This window comes from Nerophis lumbriciformis, linkage group LG04 (assembly GCF_033978685.3).
Source record: "Nerophis lumbriciformis linkage group LG04, RoL_Nlum_v2.1, whole genome shotgun sequence".
NCBI lineage: Eukaryota > Metazoa > Chordata > Actinopteri > Syngnathiformes > Syngnathidae > Nerophis > Nerophis lumbriciformis.
In genome coordinates this window covers 17,765,087-17,788,922 of record NC_084551.2, presented here as the reverse complement: position 1 = coordinate 17,788,922, position 23,836 = coordinate 17,765,087, and the positions used below count along the sequence as shown (strand labels likewise).

Genomic DNA, 23,836 nt, shown 5'->3' with positions numbered 1-23,836 from the left:
ATATATATATGTCTTAATAAGGTTATCCAAAAAATAGTGCTCGATACCGTAGTAGAGCGCAATATATGTATGTGTGGGGAAAAAAAATCACAAGACTACTTCATCTCTACAGGCCTGTTTCATGAGGGGGTTCCCTCAATCATCAGGAGATTTCTCCTGATGATTGAGGGAACCCCCTCATGAAACAGGCCTGTAGAGATGAAGTAGTCTTGTGATTTTTTTTCCCACACATATATATATATATATATATATATATATATATATATATATATATATATTTCACTTTCAACACCTAAATATCTATAAATCAACTTCAGATTTATATTTTGCCATAAAGTGTTTTTTATTCATTCATTTATGTTTTGTGCCCTTTTTTTTCTCAAAGAAGATCCTTTTTTAATGGGAAAAACACAAATCTTCCACAAAATATTTTTCAAAATGGAACATTTAATATGATGTAATTGGAGTCTTTGAATATGTAAATAATTCATAAGAACATTGCTTTTAATGCGTTATTTTTTATTTATTTAACAATGACAGTTTAAAATAAAACACACTAAATGTCTCGGAGATCCAAAAGGCCTGCACTAATAAAAGGGTTAAAAACAAGTCATATATCAATTTATTTTATTTTTACTTTCAACGCTTACATCTCTAGATCAACTTCAGATCTATAAGTTTATTATTATAAGTTCTTATTATTGGTTGAGCAAAGACAGTTTTAAAGAAGAATAAACAGCCTACATCGCAGCTTTGTGTTATTGGTGTCAACATTGCCACATATTCTCGTTATATTACCTGTTTTATCCTTAATTCCAATTTTTATGTTTTTTTTTTTTATATTAGTATTTTCAAAATAGGCCGCGGGCCATTAAAAAATTAGCCCCCGGGCCGCACTTTGGACACTACTACATTATAGGGTTCAAACGGAACAATGAGGTGTTGAACCTTTGGACATTCAAAGTTAGATATAGTATAAATACTCTAAATAAATCCAAAATGAGAAGCAGAAAACAGTTATTTTATGAGCTCTGAGCAAGCTGATGGAAAGACTTCAAAACATATTCATAATTTTTTGATATGCTGACCGTTTGCTGACACCTGCAACATGCCAACCGAGGCAAGAAAAACAATACTAATCAGTTCATGAGGGGTCTGTTCTCTGTTGCCCTGACAGCCTTTTGTGTTCATTTCCTTCTTTGCAACAAACGCAAGTAAGCGGGGTTTTATTTTGGTAACGTTTTAGTTCCAGTGTGTCTCGCAAATTAAACACATGTGTCGATGGTCTTCATTCGCTCAATGAAGCTCCAATGAAAAGCGTGAATGATTTTTTTTCATTCTCTTTCAAATTCAGTGGCATGTAAAAGCTTTGACATCAAAGAAAATGAAAAACAAAATGTGTCCTTCTTAGGTACTTTGATACTTTTGTAGGTACTGACCGAATTCGTCTGACCAAATCCCATAAAATCCAACGGTACTAATTTCCAATACCTTGGCTACACGTGACACCCGGCTGGCGACTCGGCTCAAGCATCTGGCGGGCAAACATGCTCATTCATAACAAACTGCCTCTTTGAAATGTTGCAAATGTCCATGCCAACAAAGCAAGTATGCCTCTTGGAAAGGGTTTGAAAGTAAGGCTCCACTTTTTAAAAAAATGTGCTAGCTCAATGCAAACTTACATTGGATATGCCATATATATGCTACTTATTAGCATTGCCGATTTTACATGGCGATTTCAACACCTCCAAATTTGGCAATCAAAATTACAACTAAGATGCATGTTAACGTATAAAAGTATAGCGTTGCAATTATTGATTATTTTAGTAATCGACTATTCGAGTAAATATTGTCATAAAACACACTTTATAGCCTTGATACGTATTTTACGGGAATAGTTAAAATAAACAAGATTTTTCTGCTTTCCATAACCTTCATTATTTTTTTTCTCTAATAAATGTACATCATCAGCATTGAAATGGCACTTAAAAAATTTGCCGCCGCGCAGACTGCAGACAGTGAAAATGAGCAAAAACTGTATCCACATATATAAGGTTACAGGCATTCCATGAAGTCCATGTGATTTTATAATTTTTTTTAGTTACTTAACCTTCCTCTTGTGTTAGCTTTCTGTTACCATCTTTTATGTTAACGGGTCGGTTTTGACCCATGTCTTAAATCAGCTGTAAAATACACTAAAAACAATTATTTATCATCCAATTTGTTTCTCATCTCTTGGTTACCTTGTTAGGCTTCCTTATCCATGAAAATATTGGTTTTTAATATTTTTGGTGTGGGCCATTGGGCCTTTTTTTTGTCAGTATACCCCTCGATTTCAATTTACAAAACTGTAAAATGAATCTCAAGAGAATCGTATAAATAAATAAAAGGTTGTTGTGTTACCTGACTATTACTGAGGGGTATTATAACACATCTCTTGTATAAATTTGTTTTATTTATTTTTTCATATTAATAATTTTAACTAAAGTAACATCTATGGTGTTACGGGTCAATTTCGACCCATATATATTTACTTCAAGAAAAAGGCTAAAAAGTATTTTTTTCAGCAACAGAACTTTAAGACAAACACAAAATGAAAAGCAGAACAAGTCATAACACAAAATATAGATGTGCAAGGTCAAACAAACAACAGCAAATCAAGTTAAGTTAAGTTAAGTTAAAGTTAAAGTAGCAATGATTGTCACACACACACTAGGTGTGGTGAAATGTGTCCTCTGCATTTGACCCATCCCCTTGTTCACACCCTGGGAGGTGAGGGGAGCAGTGGGCAGCAGCGGTGCCACGCCCGGGAATCATTTTTGGTGATTTAACCCCCAGACCCACTCAGTGGCCTAGTGGTTAGAGTGTCCGCCCTGAGATGGGTAGGCTGTGAGTTCAAATCCCGGCCGAGTCATACCAAAGACTATAAAAATGGGAGCCATTACCTCCCTGCTTGGCACTCAGCATTAAGGCTTGGAATTGGGGGTTAAATCACCAAAGCCACTGCTGCTGCCCAGTGCTCCCCTCACTTCCCAGGGGGTGATCAAGGGTGATAGGTCAAATGCAGAGAATAATTTTGCCACACCTAATGTGTGTGTGAGACAATCCTTGGTACTTTAATTCCAACCCTTGATGCTGAGTGCCAAGCAGAGAGGTAATGGCTCCCATTTTTATAGTCTGTGGTATGACCTCCTCATCAGACTTATCAGATGTGTCTGTGTCTTCTGGATGATACTCCTCCTCAGAAACCTGTTCATCCGTATCACTATGCTGCTCTGTGTCCTCTCCCTCATGTTTACCAAAAATATTATCCAGAATTTCTCTCACTGTATATCTTTTTTTCATTTTTGCATGCTGCAAATTGGAGATGTGCACTCTGCAAGTCACCAACTCTATACTGAATTGACCTCACATGTCTGGACATGCCCGTCTTTGTTTGTTTTAGTACTGGATAACAAGGTAAAATGAAAATCCCCTAAAGCTCACCTGATTGGGAGAGGAGCTGGCTGTCAGTGTGTTCAGTTTTGGCTCTAATTGTCGCTTTATAATCTTATTTTGATAACTGGGTCGAAACCGACCCTAACAACACCAAGGTAAATTTCAACCAGAACATTTTATAATTTAGTGAAAAAAACAAAAACTGTTTTATTTTGTTGAAATAGAGGTTCCTGACAAAGTCAAAAAGCCTTGATGCAAAAAAATAAATTTATGTGGTTCTTTTATGCATTTAAAAACTAAAACGGGTCGGTACCGACCATAACACAAGACGAAGGTTAAACAATTATTCAAAATAACAGAAAATAAATCAAAGTGTTTTTTAATCGGATTAATCGATGAGATGTTACAGCCCTAAACAAGTACAATATTTCCAGGCGAACACTTTGTAGGGCTCAACAAAAACCAGACTGGCACCAAATAAAGATATGCTTTATGATTGAAACTGGGAATAATTATAATAATGTATAATATAATTAGTATTTGTGTTATGTTTTTACAAAAACAAATGTGTGTATAACTAGCATGTTTTTTGTTGACAATAACATAATGTGCGTGAAATTGTAATGGAAAATAAATAGGTTATGATTTATTTTCAATATCCAACGCATTATCTTAAATGGGAAAGTGGCCCCTGCTAAGATGGCTGCTATGTATGCACTTCGCTTACAGCTGCAGTGTGCTGACAAATTTGGTTATATCTGACTCACACAATCAACTTAATGGCAAAGACTACTTCCTGACTACACATTTAGGACAGAGTGAAATGAATGCATACGTGCAAATGAAACTCAACAGAGTCATCATTATCAGTTTCGTGATAAATGTTAGATAACAAAAAATATTATGCAAATTAACGTTTATTACCACATGAACACACAAAGTACCAAAAATGGGTACTGGAAATTGGAACTGTTTTGGTTATATAATAATAATAATAATAATAATAATAATAATGGATTATTCTTGTATAACGCTTTTCTACCTTCAAGGTACTCAAAGCGCTTTGACAGTGTTAGTCTTTGCCATTAAGTTAAATGTGCTAGTTTTGTCTTTTTGTTGGGTCTTACCAACCTATACTGTACGATACCAACGTATACTTATACTGTAAGTTCTGTACTAATTGCACACTAGCTGTTTGATTGCATCTTAGTTGAAGTTTTTATTAACACACTTGGAAGCGTTGAAATCGCCATGTAAAATCGCTAATGCTAATCAGTAGCAAATTGGCAATCGGTCTAGCGCTTTTTGAAAAGCGTAGCCTTACCAGTGATGACGGTTGTTGGCAATGAAAAAATACAACATTGAGTTGGAATCGAGTCTGCAACCGGACGTGACGTCACGTGCAACAAAGATATCGAAATATGGTACCGTTTAACTTTAGGTGAATCGATACTCAGTAATACAGACGGAATTCGGTCGGTACCTTCAAAAGTACTAAATTCGGTACCCATCCCTATGTATATAACTGAATTGTTGACAAATATGCTTAGGTCATTTTAGTACTAATTTGTCTTTACCGTTTACAAAACACATGTTAGCTTCATTGGAAAGCGTGTCACGGAGTCAAAAAACACAATCGTTTTTAAAATCTTTATTAAAAAAATTGCTTCCTATGTTAGGTTCATTGACTGCTAAATCTTATTTAACTTTTACAAAATGTGAGTTACCTATTTTAAAGAACTGATCAATCATTTTCAGTTTTGTTTGTTTTGCAAGTTCATTCCTGAATTTTGTAAGTTATTTTCTACTTCTAAGTTTCCAGCTTCATTTCTCTACAATGTTTACGAAACACATTCTAATGTGGAAAGTACCCATCTTTAGTTTTTCTTTGGACAAGTAAGATGATGCTCGTAGTACACTATTTTTTAAACACACAAATAATGGGATTTTTCCGCAATAAGCTTGAGGATCATGAACAGAAATGATATGATAAGAATAACATGACATTACCAGATCATTTCAAAATACAGTTGTTTGTCAAGTTATTGTGATGATATCTCTACTATATATTATCTGTAGTATCTTGCTATTGCTAATAATAGCATTCTTCCATTCTGTTATTTAGTAATGTACAATTGACATCAACATTCATATTGTCTATTACAGCTGCAGAATTCACATCAAACACACACACATTAGTTTATGTGCAGGCAAAGACAGCAGGTGCATGTGATAGCAATACATACAGTTCCGGTCAGAAGAATATGGTATTTAATAAGAATAAAAAAGAATACCTATTTTGTGCCCTTAATCGTTTATTGAAAACATTATTTTTGTAAGTTGAGATGATTATGCAACATACAGCTTTAATAATTGTAATCATTTTTGTTTTAATTATATAATTTGCATCGAGCCAAAATTATACAAACAGGTTTAAATATTTACACACTCCCACTAATATTTGGTTAGACGTTGCATTGAAAGTTTTTTTTGGACCACATGCATTTTGTAGTCACCAACAAACATCTGCCATACTCCTGGCTGGATATCTTTCTTTCTTTCTTTCTTTCTTTAGTTTATTTCAAACATGAACACACTTACAGTGTAATACATCACACAGTTTCATATCATTTTACTTTACATCATGTCCGAAAAAGAGTAGGAAGAAGCAAAGCTTATTTAATCCTACCCCTTTCCCTGACCAAACTTTTTTGGAAGAATAGGTAAATTTCGTTTAAATTGGCTGATTTTCTGGCACAAACCTGGCTTTTAAGCATAGTCCATAATTGTTCAATTGGGTAAAGGTTCCAGCAGTTTGTTGTTTCTGAACAACCTAAGTGACTATCCTGATCTGAGGTTGACAGTTTTGGCGCTTTTTCAGACCATGGCACATCTAAATAACTAATACTATATTACCATTGATTAAATCGAAGATCTTGAATGTTGCAGTTGTTAAATAATGCTTTTAAAAGTTAATTATTCACAGAGTTCCTTGGACTTTCCCATTGCTCCCAGTCAAGGGTATATTATGTAATTTGGGTGCCAAACAGACAACAAACAGTCCACAACACAAAAACATCATTGTCATTTATCAGGTTGTAGAAACTACCGTGAGAGCTGCACATTAATGTTTGGTGAACTGTGCAATTTGTAACCCTGATCCCAACATGTTTACTATAATTGATAGGAAACATTTTCCGAGATATGTGTATTTGTTAGAGCAGTTGGGTCGGATGTGACGCATAGCGCTATTATTGTGAAGGCCGAAGTGTGTAACAGGTAGGAAAAAGAGAGCTCTTGACGGTGTTTGTGTTTGAATAACTTCCTACCTGCCAAACTTGCGCGACATCATACCAGATTTGGTTACTATAATTTACCATTCGGAACACTTTAATACTTAAATATTTGTGATAAAACGTGTCAGTCCTCATTTGCATCCTGCTCTGACAGAAGATCTTGCTGTGTTGATCTCATATTGTACATTCTGGGACTGATTTACTAAAGGTTTGCATGTACTAAAAACATGAAAACACAAACTTGGTAGCACACACGAAACTGATCTACTAAACACGAGCAAAGTGTCGCCACGGTAGCTTATTCTGCTCTCTTAAGTGAGCAGAATAAGACGCGCAATCCATTTTGTGTCTCTCTCTTCATTAATATGCTAAATATATATATATAAAATATACCATAAAAATGCCCACAATACTGGGAAATATATTACACAGCACACGCAATGTGATTTATCAACACTCCTCACCGTTTTGGGAGCGCTATTTTACGTTTTATTTGGCAGGTTTAAAAAAGGACACGCAAACTGACAGTGCTACACACGGCTGTGAGAGAGGAATGTTTTCGCTGCAAAGACACGATGGACAGAGAATCATCCGTTCTACGTGTAAGTTTCAGTATATTTGGACGGTCAGAAATAAAAAATATTAGAAATATCATCTATTCAGCAACAACCTTTTATAATTTTAAAACTGCTGAAGGGGCTGATTAAAACAAATTAAATTGATGCTTTTTGGTGTCATTTAATATTATTTTAATCACGTTCGTTATTTCACAAAGAATACGTATTACTAACATACATTCTCTATGATGAAAACTTCTTAAAGCATGCATTTTTTGCGTCTTCAGCTCATATTTGCAGCCTCCCTCCCACACACCTTCAGCAGCAGAAAAAAAGGTGCACTGCACGACTGCTTCTAAAATGGCCATAAAAAGTGGTTCATGTCTCCTGCTTGTTTGAAAACAGGTAACAGCATGATCACATGAATGTGCAGTAAATCAGTATCTCCGTGGTGATGCCTTGTATAGTACACACGCAAAATCCTCATTAAATAAGACAGTCTGCACCACATTACAATTGCACACACAGTCTTAGTAGATTACACACAACACGCCCGCTAATAGTACACGCTATTGTATAGATTGCACACGTTGTTTAGCGCGAGGTATTTAGTTCTTAGTAAATCGAACCCTCTGTGTTGACAATTTGTGTAGTTTTAATAAAAACAGTTTTTCTTCTCGCCTTCTCCCCCTCTCTCCTATGGTAACTCCAACGTCTCAAAACCTAACTATCAAACACTTTTTTTTTTGCTTTGTCTTCCTGAATCCGCCTGGAGCTGTCAAACGAACATGACTGATTAAACATTTTAGTGCACAATTTATGACAAAAATACATCTACACTTGTTTTTAATCGTTTTTTATAAGATGTTTTGGAGTCCCTAAAAATCTTTGGGTCCCATGCAACCCATGTTTGGCTAGATATATAGATAGAGAGATAAATATTTTATTGATTCCCCATAGGAGAAATTCAGGTGTCCAGTAGCATAAAAACACATCCACTTACACCAACAACAATAATAAATACTTACTTCTCAAAGATACTGGCAACAGTAATAAATTGCACATGTATTGTTCAGACATATCTTTTGTACAGTCTTATGGCCGAAGGAACAAAAGATCTCTTAAACCGTTCCGTTCTGCAGTGTAATGAGAGGAGCCTGTTGCTACGGTTACTCCTTTGAGCGGCCATAGTGTCATGCAAAGGATGTCTGTGGTTACTCAGGATGCCCTGCATGAGAGTCCTCATCCTTCTCTCAAGCACAGCTCCCACAGAGTCCACATTTTTCCCCATCACAGAGACACGTTTCCCAATCAGCCTGTCCAACCGGTTACTGTCTCTCGAGATCATGCTACCACCCCAAACCCACAACTCCAAAGAAAATGGCACTTGCTACATCAGACTGATAAAATATGTGTAAAGTCTGCTCTGACAATTCTTGTACACAGCATTTGTCTGTGTTGACCAGTCCAGTTTGTGGTTCAGGTGGACTCCCGGGTACTTGTACGACTGGACCACTTCAATGACCTGTCCATCTCTTTTGACTGGCTGATGGGAGGAACTCCTTCGAAAGTCAATGATTAATGCGAGACGAACCAGACAACAAACCCCTACATATCTTATACCGTCGGAAAGATTTCGCTCACCCCAACAGCGCGATTTATAGTTGGGAACATTTCTTGTTACCGTGGCGACGCTATTCCAGAAACAAACCCAAATTGGACCAATTCAATTGGTACATACCCTTATAATGGAGGATTGTTTTGAGACAAATGCAAAAAAGGCAAGATTACCTCCTCTTGTAGCTCAGCCATACTTTCACATAGCTCGGTGCTTAATATCTAATTTTGTTGACATACTTGCCTCCTTCAACCCTGGCTAAAAAGGTTTTATGTCCAACGTTTGGTTTTGACTGGGTGGCCATCGGAAGGAAGCGAGCGCCGCCAGGATTTTTAGACGTCCCCCATTCTTTACGAAACAGTCAATCATCAAGGAGGGCTTGGTTTTGTCAAATTTTACAATATTGTGGAACCTCCTTCAGTATAGATTAAAATGATTTGGTGCATGCATGTACTATATGTATAATACTAATCATGTTTAAAATACACAAAATTCAAAATTATTGCAAAATTTTTGTTTTTGAAAATAATTGACAAAAAACAGCGGTTCAAAATGAACCTGAATTCAACCAACCATCTAAGCGGAACTGTATGTCAGCCTGCAAAGCTCGACAATGTGGGAAAAACATTGAAAGCGAGGCGCAAAGTGAGCGAGTCAGAGGAGCTGCGGTGGTCGATGGAGACTAAATGAAAAAAAGAGGCGCAGCCTCACGCGTGAAGGCTCGACAGGACAACCTTGTCTGCCCCGCTTGGTTAATGAGCCATGAAACCTCTGCGCTTCTTGGACACCTACCAGACCTATCTTGGCTGCTAGTTCTCTCCACTGGACATGCAGACACATAAGAGACAGGGACAGGCAGTAAAAAGGAAGACGGGACGGTCAGAAATACCAGGTGTTGGGGGAGGGAGGTAGTCATGGGGACACAGAGGAGACAAGACAGCGGGAGAAAGGGTGAACGAAGAGGTTGGAAACATTTAGCAGAAATACTAAAAAGGAGGAGAGGGAAAACTATTCAAGTGTTATATCCAAAAGTCTGCCTTTTTGGAGATCATTTAGCAAAACGCTGCGTCCATGTACATAAAAATACCGTTTTGGCACTTCTGTGCTCAGTTACATGTTCTCTATGTGCATGTTTTGGTTTACTGCAAGTTAAAGGAAGACACTAAATTGCCCTTAAGTTTGAATGTGAATACCGTATTTTCCGAACTATAGAACGCACATGTATATAAGCCGCACCCACTCAATTTTTTCATATATTAGCCGCACCGAATAAGGTGCAGATATATAGCAATAGGTTGTGAAATTAGATATTTACATTCTCCTTTTTAAATAAGTTCAAGATGTTTATCAGTTCAGTTCAATTCAGTTCGGTTTCAGTTTATTTCGAACATGCATACGATACAATGTATTGCATCACGCAATTCCAGTTGTTTCATTACAGCACGTCCGAAAAGGAGCGGGAAGAAGCAGAGCTTATTTAATCCTATCCCTTTTCATACCATAGCCATTTTATCCAATTTCCTTGTTCTCTGTAACAGAACAGTGAACAAATAAATAATAAATAAATAACATACCATAGTAAGCATACAAATATTAATACATAAATAATCTTTGTCTCAAAAAAAAAAAAAAAAAAAAAAAAAAAAAAAAGGGTTCAGGATGTTCATCATAATTCGTGTTCTGTGTACTCTGTGAACACTTTTAGTTTGAACAGTCTCTTAAACGGAATCATATTGGTGCTTTGTTTGATTTATTTGGGTAATCCGTTCCATAATTTAATTCCACATACTGATATACTATACATCGACGTCCCACTGGGGTGAGTTTTTCCTTGCCCGTATGTGGGCTTTGTACCGAGGATGTCGTTGTGGCTTGTGCAGCCCTTTGAGACACTTGTGATTTAGGGCTATATAAATAAAGATTGATTGATTGATACTAAAGGCATATCACACAACCAGCAGAAATCATTAAAAAACTAAACTCAGTAAACAATAAAAAGTCGTTGTCGCAATTGTTGGATATGACTTTAAACCATAACCAACTATGCATCAATATAGCTCTTGTCTCAAAGTAGGTGTACTGTCACGAACTGTCACATCACGCCGTGACTTATTTTAAGTTTTTTGCTGTTTTCCTGTGTGTAGTGTTTTAGTTCTTGTCTTGCGCTCCTTTTTTGGTGGCTTTTTCTTTTTTTGGGGTATTTTCCTGTAGCAGTTTCATGTCTTCCTTTGAGCAATATTTCCCACATCTACTTTGTTTTAGCAATCAAGAATATTTCAGTTGTTTTTATCCTTCTTTGTGGGGACATTGTTGATTGTCATGTCATGTTCGGATGTACATGTCTTTGCGCCACAGTAAGTCTTTGCTGTCGTCCAGCATTCTGTTTTTGTTTACTTTGTAGCCAGTTCAGTTTTAGTTTCGTTCTGCATAGCTTTCCCTAAGCTTCAATGTCTTTTCTGAGGGGATTTTGTTTATTTTTGGTTTAAGCATTAGACACCTTTTTACCTGCACTGCCTCTCGCTGTTTCCAACATCTACAAAGCAATTAGCTACCTGCTGCCACCTACTGATATGGTTACTCTGCCGAGCTCTAGACAGCACCGACACTCAACAACAACACATAATTTGCAGACTATAATTACTGGTTTGCAAAAAATATTTTTAACCCAAATAGGTGAAATTAGATAATCTCCCACGGCACACCAGACTGTATCTCATGGTACACTAGTGTGCCGTGGCACAGTGGTTGAAAAACACTGGTTTATGGAACTTGTGTGAGCCTATGGCTTTACACATTGCTACATATATTTGTTAGGTTAGGAAAAAACACGAGAGGTAATATCATCCCTACAAGCCTGTTTCGCAGGTTTCCCTGCTCGCCATGGGATTTTATTCTATTGCTACATATATATATTTTGCATTCTACTATAGTTGCTTTATTGAGTTTACAACCCCCGGCGCTGTATTGTACTGTTTTTGTACTTGTTTTTGATTGTTATTGTTCATAAAATATACTTTTCAGTTCTTATGTGTCTTGTGCATGTTAAGAATTGAAAATAAATCATCTTGAATCTTGAATATGCTTGTTTGTAAATGTTGAACATTATTAATAAAAGGTTTATAATTACAAAAAAAACGTAGTATATTGTTACATGTTGTTGGTCCTGTACGGAGCCCCTAAAGGGACATGGAGGAAAAAAAATGTTTTGCGACATCTCGCAAAAAGTTTTTTTACTCTGTCAGTGAACCGGAAGTAAAACAGACACAGCGATGGTGAACCGGAAGTGGAACAGACAAAGCGTTGGAGGAGCCTTCTTGGGAGAAGTTTAAAAATTTCTATTTTAGTATTGGCCTAACATATAAAGACATCAAATCGTATTATTGTCTGACAACAGAGCACAGCTAATAAGTTATCCATCAAATTGTGCAATGTAAAAATAGTAATAGATTTCATGGTAAAATTGTGAAATTTACTGTGGTTTTTACAACAATTTTCTCTAAATAAAAAAAAACAGTACCCGTACTTTTTTTTTTACTGTAATTAACGATGGTGCTGCTTTGGCATTTACAGTAATACACCGGAAATTCTACAGCTAAAAAACAAAAAAAACAAACTGGCAGCTCAGGTGCCAAAATTTTACCATAAAATTGCAGTTTTTTTTATTTACAGTAAAAAGAACTGGCAACTGAGCTGCCTTTTTTTTTCTAACTATAAAAACATTTACAGTAATATACACTACATTTTGAGGTGAAATTATTGCAACTTATCATATTTGTTTTACATTTTACTTTAAAAAAGATCTACCGTAGTATAAATCGCTCCGGAGTATAAGTCGCTCCGGAGTATAAGTCGCTCCGGAGTATAAGTCGCACCGGCCGAAAATGCATAATAAAGAAGGAAAAAAACATATATAAGTCGCACTGGAGTATAAGTCGCATTTTTGGGGGAAATGTATTTGATAAAACCCAACACCAAGAATAGACATTTGAAAGGCAATTTAAAATAAATAAAGAATAGTGAACAACAGGCTGAATAAGTGTACGTTATATGACGCATAAATAACCAACTGAGAACGTGCCTGGTATGTTAACGTAACATATTATGGTAAGAGTCATTCAAATAACTATAACATATAGAACATGCTATACGTTTACCAAACAATCTGTCACTCCTAATCGCTAAATCCGATGAAATCTTATACGTCTAGTCTCTTACGTGAATGAGCTAAATAATATCATTTGATATTTTACGGTAATGTGTTAATAATTTCACACATAAGTCGCTCCTGAGTATAAGTCGCACCCCCGGCCAAACTATGAAAAAAACTGCAACTTATAGTCCGAAAAATACGGTACTAATAAAATGCATTAAAAAAATTGTTTATTTATAATATTCACTGTTAGAAGCTGCCCTCTGGGGCCAAACATAACTGCGATGTTGCCCTCAGTGAAAATGACTTTGACACCTCTGCTTTAGGGGCTCCGTGTAGTCCTGCTTCGTCTTCACAAGAAACAAAAATACGTTTTGAATAAACGATTGGCAAAAATATGCGGAAAAGTTGCGGGCATTGGACGAAGTTGCAAGGTTGTGCATAATTTGCTGGCATTAGTTAAATTTGGGTTAATTGGCGCTCTGGTGACATTGTCAATCCCTGCAGGGACTAAACAATGACATAAATATAGTTACATTAATACCTTTATACTAGGGCTGTGAATCTTTGGGTCTCCCACGATTCGATTCAATATCGATTCTTGGGGTCACGATTCGATTCAAAATCGATTTTTTTTTCTTCAATTCAACACGATTCTCGATTCAAAAACGATTTTTTTTCCCGATTCAAAACGATTCTCTATTCATTCAATACATAGGATTTCAGCAGGATCTATCCCTGTCTGCTGACATGCAAGCAGAGTAGTAGATTTTTGAAAAAAGCTTTTATAATTGTAAAGTACAATGTTTTATCAACTGATTGCAATAATGTAAATTTGTTTTGACTATTAAATGAACCAAAAATATGACTTATTTTATCTTTGTGAAAATATTGGACACAGTGTGTTGTCAAGCTTATGAGATGCGATACAAGTGTAAGCCACTGTGACACTATTGTTTAGGGATGATGTTTGATAAGAAATGATCAAGTTCAAGCCTATTATCGAATGTTCTTATCGAACCGATTCCTTATCGATTCTCTTATCGAGTCTAGATAGGTTGTTGTATGTGGAAAAAAACACACAATATTTGGTTTAACAAAAGCTCACTTTTATTATATAAGAAAAAAATAAAATCTAATAAATAAATAAATATTGACTGTTACCCCCCTAAAAAAATAAAATAAAATGAATAAATATTGACTGTTGTTACCCAAAGTATATTAAGTGGGATTTTTCAGAAAAACAAATATATACAGTAACACAAAAACAACCTGTCTCTGTGATCACTATAGGTGTATAAATAATAATATAGTGTCAAATAAAATCAGTCCCTTGGGCACAAAACTTAAAATAATACAGCTCTCCAAAAAGTGCAATTCTGCTGCTATTTGACATAACTGTTTGTTATGATGCTTTGACATTTTTGCACTTTATTTCTTTATTGAAATAAAATTCTATGAAGAGAAAAGTTGTTTGCAAATGTGGTTACAATGCTAAAAAATGAAAAGTTAAAGCTAAAAAAAAAGAAATACACTTTATTGAGTTAACATCCATCCATCCATCCATTTTCTACCGCTTATTCCCTTTGGGGTCGAGGGGGGGCGCTGGAGCCTATCTCAGCTACAATCGGAACATTATTTCTTTATAGGGGGACAGATGTGATATTATGAGCTAGGCTAGGGAATATAACAACTACACTACCCAGCATGCAACGGGAGTGACGAGCATGTGCGTATTGTTCTTTTTTTTTCAAAAATGTCAATGAGGAATTTTTAATCACTGCTATGTTGAAATTGTTACTAATATTGATACTGTTGTTGATAATATTCATTTTTGTTTCACTACTTTTGGATTGTTCTGTGTCGTGTTTGTGTCTCCTCTCAGTTGCTCTGTTTATTGCAGTTCAGAGTGTTGCTCGGTCGGGTTTGGTTTTGGAATTGGATTGCATTGTTATGGTATTGCTGTGTATTGTTTTGTTGGATTGATTAATAAAAAAAAAATTAAAATAAATAAATAAATCGATTTTTAAAAAATGAGAATCGATTCTGAATTGCACAACGTGAGAATCGCGATTCAAATTTGAATCGATTTTTTCCCACACCCCTACTTTATACATTTAAAAAAAAAAGGCAGACTTTTGGATCCATCTTAAAATCGGACCTTCCTCGACTGATAAACGTTTAACTTCTGTATTATTTGAGTGCAAAGGCATTGGTCATGTGTCAAATGGAGAACTCACCCTGGACTTTGGGGGCGCAGGGGACACCTGAGAAGGACGCCAGCGGAGAAAGTGAAGTGTTTGGACAGAGTTAGTCAGACGGCAGACAAAAGGAGCAAAGAGACAAACATGGCAACAAAGACAGAATCTCCTCAAAGTTGTTCACGTAAGCGACGCCGTTTCACTCACGATGGTACGGAAGAAGTGGACCACGGCGTTGTCGGGCCCTCGCTTACGAGGGGACGTCGCAGAAGCTTTCTGGGGGGCGGGAGAGAGGGCGCCACGGAAGGACCCCTGAGTGGAGACACATAAGAAACATCCTTTATTAGGTAGCCATGGCTTTTGCCCAAATTGTGCCATCATAATAACTCTCAGTAAAACTATCCAAATAGCAATATTTTCATCACCTCTCAATATGATGCAGTGCAGTTATTAAATGTCACTGCCAACTGCTTCCACAATAATAAACATCTTGTTAAATGAATGCCTCTCTGTCAACTATGTGCATTTCATGATCAGTATTTGGGAGATTGATATTGCATATACAGTCGTGGTCAAAAGTTTACATACACTTGTAAAGAACATAATGTCATGGCTGTCTTGAGTTTCCAATACCTTCTACAACTCTTATTTTTTTGTGATAGAGTGATTGGAGCACATACTTGTTTGGTCACAAAAAACATTCATGAAGTTTGGTTCTTTTATGAATTTATTACTGAAAATGTGAGCAAATCTGCTGGGTCAAAAGTATACATACAGCAATGTTAATATTTGGTTACATGTCCCTTGGCAAGTTTCACTGCAATAAGGCGCTTTTGGTAGCCATCCACAAGCTTCTGGTTGAATTTTTGACCACTCCTCTTGACAAAATTGGTGAAGTTCAGCTAAATTTGTTGGTTTTCTGACATGGACTTGTTTCTTCAGCATTGTCCACACGTTTAAGTCAGGACTTACTATTATGTTGGATCCACTATGGACTGGACTCTCACAATATTATGTCAGACCCACTCGACATCCATTGCTTTCGGTCTCCCCTAGAGGGGGGGGGGGGTTACCCACATATGCGGTCCTCTCCAAGGTTTTTCATAGTCATTCACATCGACGTCCCACTGGGGTGAGTTTTTCCTTGCCCTTATTTGGGCTTTGTACCGAGGATGTCGTTGTGGCTTGTGCAGCCCTTTGAGACACTTGTGATTTAGGGCTATATAAATAAACATTGATTGATTGATGATTGATTGACTTAGGGATGGCCATTCTAAAATCTTAGTTCTAGCCTAATTTAGCCATTCCTTTACCACTTTTGACGTGTGTTTGGGGGTCATTGTCCTGTTGGAACACCCAACTGCACCCAAGACCCAACCTCCGAGCTGATGATTTTAGGTTGTACTGAAGAATTTGGAGGTAATTCTCCTTTTTCATTGTCCCATTTACTCTCTGTAAAGCACCAGTTCCATTGACAGCAAAACAGGCCCAGAGCATAATACTACCACCACCATGCTTGACGGTAGGTTTGGTGTTCCTGAGATGAAAGGCCTCACCTTTACTCCTCCAAACATATTGCTGGGTATTGTGGCCAAACAGCTCCATTTTTGTTTCATCCGACCACAGAACTTTCCTCCAGAAGGTCTTATCTTTGTCCATGTGATGTCAGACGAACCAAAAATTTACTGTGGGACCAGTTTTATGACTTGATGGAGTGCCTGGAACCCATCCATCCATCCATCCATCTTCTTCCGCTTATCCGAGGTCAGGTCGCGGGGGCAGCAGCCTAAGCAGGGAAGCCCAGACTTCCCTCTCCCCAGCCACTTTGTCCAGCTCTTCCCGGGGGATCCCGAGGCGTTTCAAGGCCAGCCGGGAGACATAGTCTTCCCCATCTCCTACCGGTCGGACGTGCCCTAAACACCTCCCTAGGAAGGCGGTCGGGTGGCATCCTGACCAGATGCCCGAACCACCTCATCTGGCTGCTCTCGATGTGGAGGAGCAGCGGCTTTACTTTGAGCTCCCCCCGGATGGCAGAGTTGCTCACCCTGGGACCCCATTTTGAAAATTCCTAGCGCCAACAGTGATGGAGTATTAGTGCGTGTAAAACAGCAGCGCACATCAATCATGTCTACCACGTTTTCTGCAAAATAAAATCACAATCTGCACAATAGAACCTATGTTTTAGCAGGCCAAACGTGCATCCTGTGTTTTTGCCAGAACACAACAATGCCTGCAATGGTGCAACTGGCATGATCCAGAGGCAAGAAAATGCATGTTGCATGACGTATTTTCATATATTAATATAAATAAAAATTAATATAAAGGAGGAAAACATTAAAGAACACAAATGACATAAAAAGGGCGGCACGGTGGAACAGGGGTTAGTGCATGTGCCTCACAATACGAAGGTCCTGAGTAGTCCTGAGTTCAATCCCGGGCTCGGGATCTTTCTGTGTGGAGTTTGCATGTTCTCCCCGTGACTGCGTGGGTTCCCTCCGGGTACTCCGGCTTCCTCCCACCTCCAAAGACATGCACCTGGGGATAGGTTGATTGGTAACACTAAATTGGCCCTAGTGTGTGAATGTGAGTGTGAATGTTGTCTGTCTATCTGTGTTGGCCCTGGGATGAGGTGGCGACTTGTCCAGGGTGTACCCCGCCTTCCGCCCGAATGCAGCTGAGATAGGCTCCAGCACCCCCCGCGACCCCGAGAGGGACAAGCGGTAGGAAATGAATGGATGGAATGTTATTTCTCCGGGGGGAAAAAAACGAAAACATAAAAAAAATGTCTAGTTTGTTGTTTGTTTGTCTCCAAAACAAACTGTAAGTCATTCATCAGCTCAAAGATGGAATTGCTGGACAGATGATATGTCTGATATTTTTATTTCTGACAGAAATATGTAGATTGTCAACACGATCACAGAAGAGTACCTCTTCCTGAACTCGACAAGGCCATTTGTGCATAACTGTTCCGGTTTGCACGCAGACTCTGGACGTGCTAAATATAGACGCAAGACAGCAGCCGCAGAACAGTTTCAGTCTTGATAAATCACAATGCAAGTGCTAAATGATAATATTTGCATCTCCTCCTCCCAGTATTGTGGGTGTTCTGATAATCCGTATAAATTCTGCATATTCATGTGGACAGACACGCTAAATGGACTGCACTCGCTATTTAGCTCATTTAAGAGACACAATCTTGTAGATATTAAAGATAGCAACAATTCTTGGAAAATTCAGTTGTTTCAATAGTGCAACCTGTAGAAGCCTCACCTGTAATGTCTGTTGTGTCTAATAACAAAAAGAGAAACTTCCTGTTTGTAGCTTTGTGGCTGTTTTTTTTTTTGTGTAGCAGAGGAAGACAGAATAGAATCAAAGGAATGGGACAATCTTCTGCGTGCACCTTGGACTTTGTTGCGGTACGGCCAAGAAGAAAGTGGAGTGACAGAAAGTAAATTCTGCTGGCATCTTGTCAGTCCGTGGACCCTTTGATGTTTACCTGCCCTCTTCCTCTCAAATAATAACAACTTATTTAGGCTGCTTTTTATACAAAGGAAGAAAAGCAAAACATCTATTTGTGAATGTGTTATTATAGCATAATGAAAAGGGTGCCTTCAAACGTAAACATTAGATGTTTTTCTCGCGAGCAGGGACGGGGTGCATTATTCAGGAATCATTTACAATATAGCACATCATATTATTTGATGATTTATGGTTTCAATCCTTTCAATGTTCTAAAGATTTGAAGGCTGACAAAATCTTTATCCTCATTTACATGAACATAAGCTCTAACTCTAACTGGCTTCCTACATACCTTCTTCATATGGCCCCATTTGTCGCGGTTTACCTGACACATGAAACGTGACAAATTGAGGGTCAGGGGAACGCACTATTCACTTTAGCCGCTGGACAGCAGTAGAGTGTTGAATATTTTAAAATTAGTTTTATGGCAATTCCAACTTTGACCACAACGTCATCTGCTATGTAGAGTGGTGCTTTCCAGCATTTTCAGCAGACTGCATTGCAAAATGAGTAGCCCAGGAATGGGGCCATATGAATCCTTTCCCTACTGTTCGACCAGTGTAATGTTGTGCGATATAGACAACATATGATATAAATGATATACATGTTTAATATAATGCATGATTTATCCTATAAACCTGACAGCGACAAGCCCACTAACGCTTCCTCAACGCAATCTAACGAGCTAGTGGCTAATGTCTCTCCACATTGCAACTTCTAAATCAATAACCTTCGCCTCCATGGAGGAAAATAAACTCCATTTCAAGTAGCATTATCACTGGATGACAATGAATAGCTATACATGCTACATTACCCACCATTGGAGGATATAAAAAGCATAGCTAACTAGAGCTCTTGAGTGTAAACAGGGGTGGGCGGATCGATAAAAAATATAGACAGCAATGATACCAAGTATGGTATCAGGATATGGTCGATACTACGGTGATTAAATGAGTATCACAAAATATTTTAGTTTCGTTACGGTTAACTCGGGAAACAAGAGCCAATAATAGTATTTACTCTTGTTTAGCTATTTTGCACCATTTAATATACATTTTGTATATAATAAAAGGGAATAAGGGAACTATTTTTATATTGTTTTTTACAGTTACATGTTGTCATATTGAAATTGTGATCAAAAACTGAATCATTCAATAGTTTTGAAAATTCGAAGTATCTGTAGCAGCATTGGTATGAACTTTGCTGCCCCGGTGAACTACTTGGTCTTGGATAGATATCCGAATTTGTATGAACTCTCCCAAGACTAATGTAAAGCATTGAAACAACAGAAGAATAACTGCGTATTACATTGAAACACACGTGGAGTCACCAACTCTTAACAGTAAATTAGCAAGTAGATTAATAATAGTTTTGAGAAAATAATACATCCGGAAATGATGCAATATGTTACCGCATATGTCATTGAAACAACTTTATTATTATTTATATGCCATTTTGGTTCGGGCGCAGCAAGGGATAGCACTTTTGTGACTTCTGCGGGGCTTTTTGGTGGAATTTTGCATCCACCACTGAGGAGCCTTTTGGCCATTACCATCTCTGTACCGGAGACCAGCTGCTGGCTCTCTGCCACACCCGCGTCCGCATAGAGAGACCCGGAGGAGATGCGTTGCGCGTCGAGATGGAGATTTGGTTGAACGCTATCGGACGTTTGGCTCTCCCTGAACTGATTGTCGCTCATCCGCGCGTACCGGACATCGGCCGGGAGCTAGTGGGAAGCCTAGGACAGAGGCTGACCACTAGCTCTCTCTTGGTTACTCTGTCTCTGGTCGTGCTGCATTTGTGGGTGTTGGATTGTTCTCTTCTTTTGTTTTATTGTTTGTCCATGCATGGTGCAATTGTATGTGCACAACATTGCTATTTGTTTAGTTTTTTTTTTATTGTGTTTTACTTTTGTAGCTGTATGTAGAATTGGTGAGCTGGTGGCATCAGCTTTGTGCTCTTTTTATGTTTTTATGTCATTTGTGTTCTTTAATGTTTTCCTCGTTTTTTTCATGCGTATTTTAAAGTTGTTTTTGTCATGTCTGTGTAATCATGTTTTGTTTTAGTCATGTTTTGTTTTGTTTAATTATTGGACTCTTTAGTTTCTGGCTTTTCACTCCCTTGTCTTGTTTCCATGGTTACCCATTAGTTTCACCTGTTCCACGTTTGGACTCATTGTGCACTCTTGTTTGTCACCATAGCAACCCACTAGTTTTCACCTGCCCTCACAACTCACGCACCTGTCTTTAATCATGTCACTATTATTTAAGCTTCCAGTTGCCAGGCTGTCTGTCTGGCGACATCATACCCCTGTCACACTCTGTTTACCTCTGCGCACTTCATGCCACGTCCAAGTAAGTTTTTGTTTATTAATGCCACAGTTAGTGTTTTTGTTTCATTGTTCATAGTTTTTGCCTTTGTGCAAGTTTTGTGTTTATAGCCAAGTTTTGTACCTCCACTGTGAGCGCCTTTTTTTTTTTTGAGTGTTAAAATTAAGTATGTCTTCACCTTCACGCCATGTCTGGTCCAAATCATTTGCACCACGGGAGAACAAACCACGCCATAGTCCAAGTCCTGACAGTTTTATCCTATTCTTTGTGGAATCATTGTATCTGCACTACAACCACATCATTTCCCCATTGTGGGATAAATAAAGTCTAGTCCAGGGATATCAAACGTACGGCCCGAGGGCCGGATCAGGCCCACAAACAGGTTTTATCCGGCCCGCGGGATGAGTATAAAAATTTACCTGAACATTTTGAATGAAAGAAACAGCAGTTCTAATTGTGTCCACCGGATGTCGCAATAGCAATTATTTGTATCTTTGTAGATGATGCTACATATGTACAAAATAAACCACATGATGTTAGTACATCAGATGAGGAAAAGGATCAAACTACATTAATAACATCCTGTAATTTGATTTGATACAATTTTTTTATATTGATAGAGTAAAAATTAACACCAATGAGTTGACTGATGAACATTATCACATAATTTATTCAGAAAATATACTAAATAACGACATATAAAGATAGAATACTATTAACCGCAACATGTAAGTGTACAATTTCAGAATGTGCTTGTTCTATTTTTAAACAAAGAAAACAATCTGACGTTGTCTTTATTTTTAAGTTATCATGCCGTGATTTTACCCGTCCGGCCCACTTGGGAGTAGATTTTTCTCCATGTGGCCCCCGATCTAAAATGAGTTTTGACACCCCTGGTCTATACTATCCTCTCCTATATTGCTCATCCCTACACTGGTGTTATTTTTAAACTTTTGACTAATAACTCAAGTTTGAAGGGTCCAAAACCCTTTTTGTCTCGCACCAATGTGTCAAGTATTGTTTTAAACCAACAAAACGTGAACACACGCCCTAATAAGACTATGACAGTTTACATGTAATATATGTGTGTATGTACTGTAGCATTGATTGATTGATTTAAACTTTTATTAGCAGATTGCACAGTACAGTACATATTCCGTACAATTGACCACTAAATGGTAACACCCGAATAAGTTTTTCAACTTGTTTAAGCCGGGGTCCACGTTAATCAATTCATGGTAACAAGCCATAAAATATAATATATAATACATAATATGGTGCATGTAATGTACGGAACATAGCAAGTGAAATGGTCAAAACAAAAAGTTAGGCTTCCTAAGAGATGCAACATATATGTACATCTCTGAGTTTGCCTTTTTTGTGATTGTATATATAGAAAATTAATATTTCAATCCGACCATCACAATTCTCTTGTGACACATACATGGTGGGTCTGATTATTCTATGACATATTTAGCATTCAGGTTAAGAGTCAAGCTGTGTCTTGTAGCACAGTGGAAAGGGCAGCCTAATGATCACAAGTCACTCCTCTGAGGTTAAAGGTCGCCACACATTCGCCTCATAATGAATGATTGATATCAAGGAGTCGTGCGCAAGTTGAAATGTGTTTTGTGCTTCATCACCAGAGAGAGGGATTCTAACCTTGCAGGCTATTATTATCATTATCATTATACTAATAATATATAGAGAGCAATCAGTTGCCCTACCAAAAACGAAAGCAATTTGAGATTTTAATGCGTCAGTTCTGGATGTAATTTTGGAATGTTTCTTGTAATAAAACTAAAATAAGAATATTAATAATAGTAGTAATAAAAAACAATAAACACTATACCACAAAAATGCTATTTAAAATAGTCTGGAATGGTATATTGTGATATAATAACATAATCCAGTGAGCTCAGATAGCTGTCTTGTCCGGTATAATATTCTATAAGGTAATGATAAATTCTTGCAGATATTATCTCAGCTTATTTTAATAATTCTTTATTTTGATAATCAGTTGAGTGTATTAAGAATGCTTGTGTCAGGATATATATATATATATATATATATATATATATATATATATATATATATATATATATATATATATATATACATATATATGAATATATATATACATATATATACATATATATGAATATATATATACATATATATACATATATATGAATATATGTATATATATATACATATATATGAATATATATACATATATATGAAAATATGTGTATATATATACATATATATATATGTATATATATATATATACATACATATATATACATACATATATATACATATACATACATATATATATACACAGTATATATATACATACATATATACATATATATATATACATACAGTATATATACATACATATATATATGTATATATATATATATATATATATATATATATATACACATGTATATACATACATGTATATACATATATATATATATACATACATACATACATATATATATGTATATACATATATATATATATATATATATATACTGTGTATGTATACATATATATATATATATATATATATATATATATATATATATATATATATATATATACACACACACAGGCTATTACTGCTATCATGCTACCGAAGCTGCAAAACAACCAAAGAAACAAAAAGTTTTGTCTGAGGAGACAAAAAAAAAGGCAGAGGGATTTCCGATTGAT

The 23,836-nt window shown here is 36.8% G+C and overlaps 1 protein-coding gene across 5 annotated transcripts in view; it reads right to left on the bottom strand.

Moving 5' to 3' along the window:
- LOC133597042 (myelin basic protein-like) overlaps window positions 1-23,836 on the bottom strand; it is a 41,442-nt gene that overhangs the window by 10,436 nt on the left and 7,170 nt on the right. For 2 of the 5 annotated variants that reach the window (XM_061949957.1, XM_061949949.1), the window contains exons 2-4: window positions 15,468-15,572; window positions 15,300-15,326; window positions 9,702-9,731 (exon numbers count right to left, since the gene is read on the bottom strand). In XM_061949957.1, coding sequence (XP_061805941.1) covers window positions 9,702-9,731; window positions 15,300-15,326; window positions 15,468-15,572 — 162 coding nt within the window. The remainder of the gene's footprint in view (window positions 1-9,701; window positions 9,732-15,299; window positions 15,327-15,467; window positions 15,573-23,836) is intronic. The other 3 variants (XM_061949982.1, XM_061949965.1, XM_061949974.1) reach the window with 2 other exon arrangements.